The sequence below is a fragment of the Triturus cristatus genome, chromosome 3_1 (genome assembly GCF_964204655.1).
Source record: "Triturus cristatus chromosome 3_1, aTriCri1.1, whole genome shotgun sequence".
NCBI classification, from domain to species: domain Eukaryota; kingdom Metazoa; phylum Chordata; class Amphibia; order Caudata; family Salamandridae; genus Triturus; species Triturus cristatus.
The window spans coordinates 784,280,391-784,293,129 of record NC_140583.1 but is presented as its reverse complement, the minus strand read 5'-3'; the positions used below and the strand labels follow the sequence as shown (position 1 = coordinate 784,293,129).

The following is a 12,739-nucleotide window of genomic DNA, read 5'->3' as shown; positions in this document are numbered from 1 at the left end:
TGGTGCTGGTGTCTAGTGAGAGCTCAATCTTGGAGATTTTTTCCTCGAAGAAAATGGCGAAGTTTTCACACAGTTCCTTGGAGGCCTGGGTGGAGGGTACGGGGGGCTTGGTGATTTGTTGCTTGATGATTTTAAACAGTTCATTGGGCCTGTTTTCTGCATTATCCAGAGAGGAGCAGAAAAAGTTGTTTTTTTCATTACGGATGTGTTTTTTGTATTTTCTCCGAGCTGCTTTGAGTTCGAGTAGGCTTGCGGAGGGGTTGTTTCTCCAGAGTCTTTCTATGGCTCTGAGTTGTCTCCTTTCGTTGTTGGTTGTCCGTATTTAACCAGGATCTGGATTGGATATTCCTGTTCTTTTTTAGTTTAAAAGGGGCTATCCGGTCTAGAATGAATGTCAGGGATGTGTTGTAGTGGTCAGTGAGTTCTGTCATGGATAAATCATCCCAGGAGGTAGTGAGGAGGGAGTTGACTTTTTCCTCCAGGTCAATCATGTTGATCTGAGTGAGATTTCTGGTCCATTTGGGCGGTTCTTGAGTGGGGGGTTGTATAGTGGCTGGCTGAGTGAGGTGGAAAAGGATTAAGTGGTGATCGGACCAATCTACAGGCAGGGTGTGGTTTATCGTCACTGTGTCACGTTTGGCGATGATGGCATCTAGGGTTGCTCCTTTGTTGTGAGTTTCTGCTGTGCAGTGTTGCGTAAGGTTGTTATTGTATAGCAACTCACTCAGGTTTTGGATTAGCGGGTTGATACCTTCATTCCAGTGTAGGTTGAGGTCATCCAGAATAAGGTTATTCGCATCTTGTAGTGAGCAGTGGGCAATCAGGTCAGACAGGTGTTCAGTGAGAGTGGTGGAGTTGCCTGGGGGGTGGTAGATAAGGTGGCAGGTTAGTGCTTTTTTGTTGCAAGTGTTGATGTTGACAGTTAGGCACTCAAAGGTGTTGTAGTTGAAGGAGTCTGTTTCCGTCACGGAAATATTGTCTCAGTGGATGATTGCTAAGCCTCCTCCTCTTTGGTCTTTTCTGTCTTTGTTCGTGATTATAAAGCCTGGGGGATGAGAGTGTCCAGGAGTGGTAGGGAGGAATCATTAAGCCAGGTTTCGGTGATGAATGCTGTGCCTATGTAGTGAGTGAGGATGGATTCTGCTAGTTCTGTGGCATGTTTGGTGGCTGATCTGCAGTTTATGAGCATGCAGTTTGTGGGGGTCGTCTCTGTTTTGGGTTTCTTCGTTAGGGAGGCCGTGGGGATGTTGGTGCAGGTGGTTGGTGGTCTGGGTGATTTTGGGGGGGCTTGGTCTCTTCCTAGTCCGGTGATCACCTGGATTTTGGATTGGAGGGTGACAGCAATAGGATTGTCGTACGAGGAGTCGAGATCCGCCTCATCACTGTCAGACAAGCGTCTCTAGTTCTTTTCGGTCTCTTTGTCAGATTGGGGAGGGGGTTAGCTATCCATCTCTGAGGGGACAATGGACGGTCTTTATTGTGTGTGGGTGGTGGAGGAGTGGGTGTGATGCGGTTACTGGGGCTCTGCGAGGTTGGCTAGGCTTTCACTAAAGCCCCGGATTATAGTTGTTATCCGGGTTTCCAGCAGGGAGAGTCGCTGCTCTGTCTCTAATTCGTTGAGGTATCGGGACTGGTCCTGTGCGGGTGTGTTGGGCCTGGGGGGAGAGTCTCAGGGTGTTGGGTAGCTTAGTGGTGGCTGTGTTGTCCGTGTCGGGTCTGGGGGGAGAGGATCTCAGGGAGTTGGGTAGCCTTGTTTTGGTTGTGTTATCTGTGTGGGGTCTGGGCGGGCCGTGAGTGCAGGGTGGCGGGGGTCTTGTTGGGGTGTAGGTGCTATATTGCCTGTGGGTTCGGGGGGGTGGGTGTTCAGGTTGTTCGGAGTGAGTTGGATTGAGTGGAGGGCAGGTGGCGGGTGGGGGTGAGAGCCGGCAGGTGAGGGATGGGGATGAGAGCCAATGGTGGGCAGTAGGGGGGTCCTGTTCTCCCAGGGGGAGGACCAGGGGGTGTCACGAGGAAGTGGGCATGTGGGGTTGCTAGGGAGTACCGGAAAGGTGGGTGTCAGGTTGGGGTGAGAGCCAGACAGGGGTAGTGGAGGAGACATGCTCTCCCTGGGGGTGGTGGGGGGGATGCTGCGTAGTGAGGGGCATGTGCTGTTGTTAGTGAGTGCCGAAGCGGTGGGTGAGTTCAGATGCCGGGTCCGGTTCTTCTGGGGGGGAGTAGGGGTGGGAGGGGAAGGAGAGCGTGAGAGGATGCATTCCGGAGAGAGGGGAAGAGGGCGTCAAAGGACTCTAGATTGTCGTTGTTGGCTTGTATCAGGACTGTGCCGTTGGAGTAGATGGTCCCCGTGGTATTTCCAGTATGCCTTGAGCGGTAAGGGAGTGATATTGTTAGTTTGCAGCTATGTGAGGTGTTGGTGGTTTTTGAAATGTTGAGCTGCGATCTGAAGATGGATTTCCATGCTTCATGTCTCCTAGAGTGGAAAATAAGGTCCATTTTTACCTTTCCTTTGGAGGAGCAGTGGTAGATGTCTGCGAAAAGTGACTCGAGATGCTATCTGATCAGTTTCTGTTTAAAGTTCTTCTTCGCTTTGGGCGAGAGGTCAGGTGGGAAACTGATTGCGAAGGAGTTGGGTCGTGCGGAATTACGTGGTTCGTAGACGAGGGGGCTGTGTGGGCTGTCATGTCGGGGGACATTGTGTGTGGATGGGACAGGGGGCAGGATCCATACTGGAGGATGGAAAATTGTTTCCAGAGAGTCCTCGGAAGGTAGTAGGAGAGTGATGGAGAGATTCAGGTAGTTATTACGTGGGCTAGTTGAAGAGGGCAGAAATGGGAAGAAGGTTTCTGCAGGATAGCATTGGACGTGTGCTCCTTGTACACTTGTATTAACCAAATCCAAGGGGTGGAAGCCTGTATGCACTATTTGCGAGGAAGGCACATCTCCTTATGGGAACACACAGCCATGCTAGAACAAATGAGGCTTTACTGCCCGAACTAAAATATCTTTATCTATGGTGAACAACTCTACCGTCAGAAGTCTGGTACAGCGATGGGCACCTGCTTTGCCCCAGCCTAGCGAACCTTTTTCTGGGCTGGTGGGAGAAGCAGTTGGTCTGGGTCGACGAAAATGATCAATATACCGAACACATCCCAATCTGGATCAGGTATATTGATGAACTGTTCCTTATTTGGGATGGGCCACAAGATCAGGCACATCAATTCATAGAAAAACTGTCCAACAATAACTTGAATTTATCTTTCACATAAAATATCAGTAGTGAACATTGTGAATTCCTTGATGTCGCGATCAATATAATCGACAATCAAATGAAAAAAGACCGCTGGAAATACACTTCTCCATGCTGCAAGTAACCATTCCATTCCCCTCATTAATAGCATCCCCTGCTGGGAATTCCTGACGTAACTGCAGCTCTGAGGAAGGATGAACGTAAAACAATGGAACTAACGTTTGCCCAGCGCAGCTACAACATTAAAACGTTGTCGCAAGCAGCGAAAAAAGTGGAGAAACTAACTCGGAATGATGTGTTATTCCAAAGGAAATCATGTGTCCAAGCCACAACTAAAAAAGTGGTTCCCCGTATGATCGCCACTTTTAATACCGGGTCAAATGATATTAGATGCATTATGAAAAAACATTAGAGTCTATTAGAATCTGACCCAGTGATAGGAAAATGTATTGGCAAAGCTCCATAAATAACCTTCAGAAAATCAGGATCGCTTAAGGACTGGCTGGTCCAGAGTTATCCTAAGGAGTCTAAACATGAAAGTTGGCTAAGGACCCCAAAAGGGTTAATTAGGTGTGGCTTCTACAAAGCCTGTAAAAATAGCAGGAGCAGAGATCACTACGCAACTAGAGGCTCTAACATTAAAACGATCACCAAACTAATTTCCTGTACCAGTGACTTTGTTATATACATCTTACAATGCCCCTGTGGCCTCAGGTGTATGTGGAGCACTAAGTTACAGTTGAAAACTGGAATTTTGCAGCATATGAGGGCAGTGACTAATCGAGACTCAAGCTACCCCGTGGCTAGACATTTCTCCGAAAAGCATCAGAGCAAGAGTTCCCTTTTGGAATTTTGGGGAATTGATCGCATCATGCCACATCCTAGAGGAGGGGATCGCGAGAAACAATTAAGGGTGGCAGAATCCAGGTACATAATTGAGCTCGACACTAAGATGCCAGGAGGGCTGAATACTGGGAGGAGCTAGCCACCCATATCGGTGTAACATAATCTGCTATACACCTAATTGATACTCACTGCCTTTCCTTAGCTGATAGATCATTTTCACAATTAGGTGTTTTTTTCTGACTTCCAGCAGTGCATTAGGTTATCTTGAGCACAGCAGTGGCTGCGCAATAATTAATTATTCTCACCTTTTAATAAGGGGTCCTGAGGCAGTAAGAGCAGGGATAAGATATCTTGGACATCATTAATATGATGATCCTTTACCATTGGACTGTTTGTGTCCAAGTGGATGAAGTTTATATCCCTTTCTTGAATATTAGTTTATTTAAATGTATCCCTTGACAATGTAATGATTTGATCTTTGTCGTACTCATTACCCCTACATCTACTCACTGTAAATACCTTTATTGTACCCTTTACACCTGCATTTTAATATACACTTGTCATTGATACCATCTGCATGCATGCTTAGTAACACGTTCTACCCTAGTTATGTATAGTAATTTTTAAGGAAAGACATTATACTCCATTCTACCGGTTGATGCTGGTGCTCTTTGCTTGGCTGGCTTTAAAGTGTGGAGGGTACATTACTCGGGATTGACCAAGTAATATGCTTTAATATGTCAAGGGTACATTACCCTAGATTGAAGAATTACCGTACTATTGATTCTTGAATGCGTATTTTAACATACTTGAATAGGTTAAGGGTACATTACCCGAGATTGATAAATTAACATGCTATTGATTCCTTAGGTACAAAACCTTGGATATGCGTTGTAAATATCATTGGGACATTGAAAATCCACCTTGTTGAATTGTAGTATCGCTCCCATATTGGCTGTTTAGTATGTAATTTAGGAGATTATAATATCCCGATGAATTATTCAGTGGTAATCATTTTTCTGTGTGGTCGATGCAACGCATATGGCTGTGTTGACAAATGTATTCTTTCCATGTCTATGATCAAATTCTAGCTATAATGACAATTTGCGGGCCAAACAGAATATTAATATGTATTTAACCGGCACAACTCTACTGTTTTTTTTATCCATTGTGATATAATTTGCGTTATTTATTTTTCATTACTGATTTGGAGCGTAGTATGTCTTCCATTGCCATGAACTTGTTTCAGTATTTCTATGGGAATGTAAACGTGCAGAATTAACTTGATGAAGGCATCGCTGAAACGCGTTGTTTGTGTGCACAATAAAATTGTGTATCATCCTCTGGTATGCCGATTGGTCTTTGCTGGAGTTCCTGCATCGTTCCCTTATTTTGATTTATAGACGGCTGCTGCCGCCGTCGCAGGCATCGGCATTGCTAGGCTGTGGATTGGCGTCTGTGCAGTGAAATCCCAGAATTAAAAAAGAAAAAAATATATATATATATCTATATCTATATATATATTCACTGAAAAAACCATAGGTTTCACACACGTTATAGTTAGGAATTAGCATTTAAAAAACCTTGCAAATTCACTTAAAAAACCATAGGTTTCACACATGTTATAGTTAGCTGGACATTTCACTCGTGAAAAACCATTGAAATTCCCCCGTTATAGTTAGTGCAGGCAACTATAACTCACGCGACCGCAATCCTCTGCTGATGACGTCAGATATTACATCACTGTATTTAGACACTTATTTACCCATGTCTTCTTCCATTAATTTTTAGCTATCCATATATTACAAATATTTTTTTTTCAGAAAGACACATATGTCATCAGTGATGTAATATCTGACGTCATCAGCAGAGGATTGCGGTCGCGTGAGTTATAGTTGCCTGCACTAACTATAATGGGGGAATTTCAATGGTTTTTCACGAGTGAAATGTCCAGCTAACTATAACATGTGTGAAACCTATGGTTTTTTAAGTGAATTTGCAAGGTTTTTTAAATGCTAATTCCTAACTATAACGTGTGTGAAACCTATGGTTTTTTCAGTGAATTTGTACGGTTTTTTAAATGCTAAGTTATGTATTTTATTTTTTAAGGTTTTTCACCGTGCGCGTACCGTATGCGCCCGGTGCGCTTCACGCACCGTGCGCGCGGTGTGCTTTGCGCACCACGCGCCCACGTTACGCAGTTCGCGGAATTTTTACGTTTCTACCGTACGCGCACGCTACGCGTACTCCGCGATTTTTTGCAAAAAAATTAAAGGAAATTTTGGCCCTTGGGGGTCCTTCTGGGACCCCCTGACAAAGGCTAGGGGGTCAGGAACTGTCCACCCTGCCCCCTTTTCACGTTCTCCACCTTTGTTTTTCAAACCCCCTCAGACTCCAAGAGACAAAATGGCGCCCGACACTTCCTGGTTTCGACCGATTCGAATGTTTACTAAGATCTAACAACCAATCAGAATCGCGCTCGCGCACAGCAGCGTGCGCGTACGGTAAGTTTTACCGTACGCGCACGGTGCGCGCTTATAGATATATATATATATGCTTTTAAATGCTATTTTCTCAGGAAATACTGAACAGATTTACACCAGACCTGCAAAAGGCACATCCCTGACCTGAGGACTACCTCTCTGCCAAATTTCAAGTAATTCTGTTCAGCCGTTCGGGCTGTAGCTTGGACTAAAGGTCCTATGGAAAAATGCATGGGGAAAACGCGTTTTGGGACCCCCCCCCTTTTTCTCAGCCCCCGCTTGATGAATCCCCCCGAGACTGTCAGGGAAGGAGCGGAGCGGAGCGCCCCACCTATTTTGAAAATTTTGCGAGCATTCGTCAATCGGCGCCAAAGTTATTCCAAATAGAATGTTGCGGATTTCCTATGGAAACACGATCCTAACTATAACTATCTACTGGCGACCGCCAGTAGATAATATATATGTATATATATATATATTCACTGAAAAAACCATAGGTTTCACACACGTTATAGTTAGGAATTAGCATTTAAAAAAACCTTGCAAATTCACTGAAAAAACCATAGGTTTCACACATGTTATAGTTAGCGGAAATTTTACTGATAAAAAAACCAGTGAAATTCCCCCGTTATAGTTAGTGCTGGCAACTATAACTCACGCGACCGCAATCCTCTGCTGATGCTAATACTGTATTTAGACACTTATTTGCCCATGTCTTCTTCCATACATTTTTAGCTATACATATATTACAAATATTTTTTTTTCATAAAGACACATATGTCATCAGCAGAAGATTGCGGTCGCGTGAGTTATAGTTGCCAGCACTAACTATAACGGGGGAATTTCACTGGTTTTTTTATCAGTAAAATTTCCGCTAACTATAACATGTGTGAAACCTATGGTTTTTTCAGTGAATTTGCAAGGTTTTTTTAAATGCTAATTCCTAACTATAACGTGTGTGAAACCTATGGTTTTTTTCAGTGAATTTGTACGGTTTTTTAAATGCTAAGTTACTTTACGCCATTCGTGGAGTGCACGCCCACTTAACGCAGTTCGTTCCGTGCACGGTAATATTTTAATTTTTCGGGCACCATTTGCACACGGGGTGGAGAGAGTGTGGATAATTTTTTCTTTTATTATTTTTGTTTAAAATATTTAGTTTTTGACGCAACTAATAAGCCCTGTACATTTGGTGGCCTTCGGCGACCAAAAGCACAGGGGGTGGGGTGAGTGTGGATAGTGTTTTTTTTATTTCCATTTTATTTCCGTACGCGTACGGTAAGCGTAATCGGCAAAATTAGCGAAAAAATAAAAATTGCATTTTTGCCCATGGGGGGTCTTTGGGGACTCCCTCAACATGGCTATGTGTGTCGGAGTTGTCTAAACAGCCCCTTTATATGATTTTTGACTTTATTTTACAATCTAACTCTCAGTGCGAGAGAGAAAATGGCGGCCGCCGCTTCCGGGTTTCGGTCGATTCGAATGTTTACTAAGATCGAAGAGCCAATCAGAATCGCGCTCGCGCACGCCACCGTACGCATACGGTAAGCGTACCGTAAGCGCACCGTAAGCTGGCTCAGATATATATATTGATTTAAAGGCTATTTTCTCAGAATCTACCGAACAGATTTACACCAAACCTACAAAAGGCACTTCCTTGACCTGAGGACTACCTCTCTGCCAAATTTCAAGTAAATCTGTTCAGCCGTTCGGGCTGTAGCCCTGTCTAAAGGTCCTATGGAAAAATGCATGGGAAAAACGCGTTTTGGGACCCCCCTTTTATCTCAGCCCCCGCTTGACGAATCCCCCCGAGACTTTCAGGGTAGGAGCGGAGCGTAGCGCCCCACCTATTTTGAAAAATTCGCGAGGATTCGTCGACCGGCGCCAAAGTTATTCAAAATAGAATGTTGCGGATTTCCTATGGAAAAGGGGTCCTAACTATAACTACCTACTGGCGACCGCCAGTAGGTAATATATATGTATATATATATATATATATATTTGTTATATAAAAACATATTAAATTATCATATACATGAAAATTATTAGTTTAATAATAATTTAAAATTAAATATATAAATAAAATATATTAATATATGCCTGTAATTGTTTTTCAAAGAATTCTTAAATTCTTAAAATACATATAATGTTTATTATATTTCTGTTACTTTTAAATATTTTTTGTGGTTATTGTTTATGTATTTATATATATAAAAAAAAAACTATATTCTTTCAGCGAACCCCAGCACTGGCCTGCTGGACCACTCCGACCACTATGTGACTATGGCCCTGGTAAAGAAAAAAGTTCCTCATATATTTCAACAAACCTGGTCCAGGTGGGAGACTCCCAATTTTTAAAGCCAACATGATCTTTCATTTAGTTTTCACCCACTTGAAACTGCCCACATTTCAATCCAACTCCCCTCCGTGCTTAAATTTATAACAAAAACAAAGTGCCAGGACCTTCGCCAAGAAGCCACTGCAGCTTGCACCACCCATTGCCCCTGCCAGTGCTGCCGATGACAGTACCAACACAACTACTAACCATCACAGTCCTACAAGTGTAACATTTTAGAGTATTCCAGGGCCTAAAAGCTATAAAAAGGGCTTTAGTGGCAGGTATTAGTAATTTTTTATGTATATTGAACTAATATTCAACTGTTGTGCTCATGTCTAAATTAGATAGGCAGCGTCACCAAGTGGCAGACTGTCATAAGTGCTGATGTTGGCAATTAAGTGCCAGTGCACTGGAAACCACCGGCTCAATTTAAGCACTGCCCCCACCCCAATTATTTTTCTAAAAGCACCCTCCTTTTGCTTTCCAAATCTTGGCTTGTATGGTTTCTGTACATGCAAAATAGTACTTTATTATCAAAATGGATTCATTATCTCTTCTGCTTTAAGACCACCATGTAATTAATATGCATTTGGGAAAACAAGTGACTGCCTTGGGAATGTTCATCATCTGATTTTAAAGGATGCAGTATATTTACCTTCCTTGGAGCTTTTGCAGGAATTCCTGTGCGGCCTCTGGGTCCTCCAAGAAGTAGCTTTGGTACAAGCAAAGCGATTCCACGAACCCCTTCAATGCAGCAATGGATATCTGGCGCTTGTGTAAAATGTCAGTAACTCTGCAGGGAGGGTAGAGATTACAGTTGGTTATGTTTGATTATTGACCTAGGCTTCAATATCTCTATTCAATTTGAAGACTCTGGTTGCTGAGACCTGGAGAAACCATAATGCTAGAGACTAGGGTATAGCTTCATTAAACTATTGCAAGTGCGTAATTTTTTCAGTGAGTACTGTAACCAAAAAAGCTAGATCAGAAAACATTTGCTCATAAGAAAATGGGGCCCGATTACCATCAGGCCATCGGTGGGGGTTCCATAGCCATAGGCTCTTGCAGGACCGCCCGCCACATTAGGATGGTGGGCCAATGGTGGGCATGCATAGAGACCGTCTGCCAGGCATCCGAGAGGCTCAAGTAGCCCGTCGGTCAGTCTGCAATCCCTACAATGGTGGTGGTACCTGCTCAGGCACCGCTGTAAGGATTACAATGTCCCTTTCTGCCGGCTGTTTTATGACGGTTAACACGCCATGGAAAGGCTGACGGAAAGTGACTTTGGGGGCCACCAGCCAGCACCCCTTCCCCTGTGGACCTCCTCCATGCGCCCTGAGGGGCACATATGGTACCAGCCCTAAACATCCCTGCACCATGTGGCAGGCAGCATATGGTGCCTGCCACATAGGGCAGGGTTGTTTACAAACATGACTCGTAGCATTGAGGCTTGTGCTGCAGCCCTTTTTAAGGCCGCAGCACAACCCTGAATGCTACAAGGCATGTTTCCGACCTCCTCCACAGGCAGTCGGATTGTAAACTGTCTGGCTGGACCGCCGACTCCCTGTTGGCCGGTCCCGTTCCCAACAGGTTGGCAGTTGGAACTCATCCGTCCGCCATCATAATCGGGACCATGGTTTCCAGGCAGCTATAAGATGCATGATGTTCGATATATTTACACAAGGTGGCCTATTCACATAGATCACATTGTAAAGATTAACAGAGTCAAACATGTTCTGTCACCTCATTTAGAGGTATGGAAACTGCCAGGTTTTTCAAGGTCGGCCTTATACACAATTCTTCAATATGAAAAAAGAATTTCTGCACATTCACTGTGGTGTAAGCAAATGTATAATCTTTCCATCAAATTAGGGCACATGAAAAATAAACGTCACATTGCTTTGGCACGTAAACCCCAACCCACTACATGAATAATAATTCTGTACCCTCTAAGCTACTATTATTGGGAGATGTTCGAACAAAACAAGATCCATTAATGATGATATTTTATGTGAATGAATACGTCCAAGTGAACAAGCAGAAGACATGGCAACATGCTGCAAGGTACAGCTGAACTGCAGAAAGTTCGTCTTGAGCAAAACAATAATATAAGTGGAAATAAACTATTACGTCTTCAGCTTGACTATGTGCAGGGGAGTTTGTGGGGCCAGGATGCGTGCAAGGGGGAACACAGGATGAGTGACAGAGACGACTCCCATCTTATTCGAGATAAACTTTACATTAAAATGTGTCCTAATTAATATTACATTAGGAAACCACACTTAAACATATCATTGGAAATTCGAATTTAAAAACAATTGCATTATGACACTCTACATATGTAAATCCTAATGTTAAATTGCAATTTGTTCATTGTTACTAATGCACACAAAATAAATTCATAAAAAACTCTTACACTGGCAGCTATTAAAATCTATGGATCACTGGCATCTTGCACATCTTCTGCATGCTAGGTATGGCCGGTTTGTAACGGCCACACTTACATAAACATGACTGAATATAAACATAATTTAAACATAAGCACATTCTTGGAAAACTAAAGATGATCTAAACTTAGGCTAAATCGTGTCTGGACATAACAATATTTTAAACCAAAACCAAGTAGAAACATAAAAATTACCAGTAACCGAACGAGAATGAAACATAAGTGTAAGCAACACATAAACTAAACCTCAATATAAACATTCATGAAACGCATATAACAATAAACTAATCAGGAGCTCTGAATAAACTAAAAGTGAAAATACATAAACTAATAATAAATTAAGCAACCGCATTATAAAATCAACTAAATAGCTTTAAATAAATATCAAGGAACAAATAAACAATCGATACAAAATCTGGAATTCTACTGGTTAGGTGTTTCTTTGTGTGATTTGCATAGTTACAAGTGTTTGTGGCCGTTGATAAAAGCCCCTCAGTTGTACTCTATGTACCTGTATAGAGTTACCCATGTAAATCCATACAAGTTGTATATTTTCATGATTAGTCATGCTGCTTTACACTTACTTGTGCACTGTTTGCAATATAGACAATCAAGCAGAGTAAGTGGACAGAAATGTGCATTATCAGATCAAACATCTTTTTAATTCACCATGAAAATCATTTACTTGTAGGGTGAATTTCTTTCTTCTAGACCCTCATGAAATATGGGGTGCTTTTGTATTTTTCAAAGCCAATTTACACACTTATAGAGATTGGCATCAGATTCAGCACCAGGGGCCTTATTACGATGTCGGGCGGACTTACCATTCGGTCCCGACACCTGGGGGCTTATTACGATGCATTAGGAAATGGCTCCAACCGTTGGTCGGAGTTGTTCCTACCGCATCGTAATCAGCCGGTCGGATTCCTTTCTGACCGACCCATTAGGCTGGTGTCGGTCGGAAAGGAATCCGACCGGTCATTTCGACTGGCTTCTGACGGGCTCATAGAGCCCGTCGGCTAGTCGGAATGAGTTCAGTAATCCCAAGGTGGCTCTTTCCACCTGAGGTATTACGATGTCAGATTTCGACAGCCTTTTTGTGCTAGCCTTTCCAACAGAGAAAGGCTGTCGGAAGTCGACTTTGGGTGCCCCAGCAGGGCCCTCATGGGTGCAAGGCCTCCACCTGTTGATTCTTGCACCATGTGGCAGCACGGGGTGCAGGGATGAACTGCAACTCGCTGTTTTACAATGAAAGAATTGGAGTGCGACGAACAGTGTTCAGTGACATCCTAATTGGTCGGTCAGGACCGCCGACAGGAGGTCCGTCAGTCCCAGTAATAAGACGGTGTCTGGTGACCATGAAGAGAATTCACAAATGGCTT

At 43.3% G+C, this 12,739-nt stretch overlaps 1 protein-coding gene across 5 annotated transcripts in view; it reads right to left on the bottom strand.

Annotated features, from left to right (window-relative positions):
- The window catches only part of LOC146861028 (putative methyltransferase DDB_G0268948), a 598,370-nt gene that overhangs the window by 199,272 nt on the left and 386,359 nt on the right, over nucleotides 1–12,739 (bottom strand). For 4 of the 5 annotated variants that reach the window (XM_085646396.1, XM_085646397.1, XM_085646399.1 and 1 more), the window contains one exon: nucleotides 9,567–9,704. In XM_085646396.1, the coding sequence (XP_085502522.1) occupies nucleotides 9,567–9,704 (138 nt within the window). Of the gene's footprint in view, nucleotides 1–9,562; nucleotides 9,705–12,739 lie in introns of those variants that run through there. The other variant, XM_085646400.1, reaches the window with a different exon arrangement.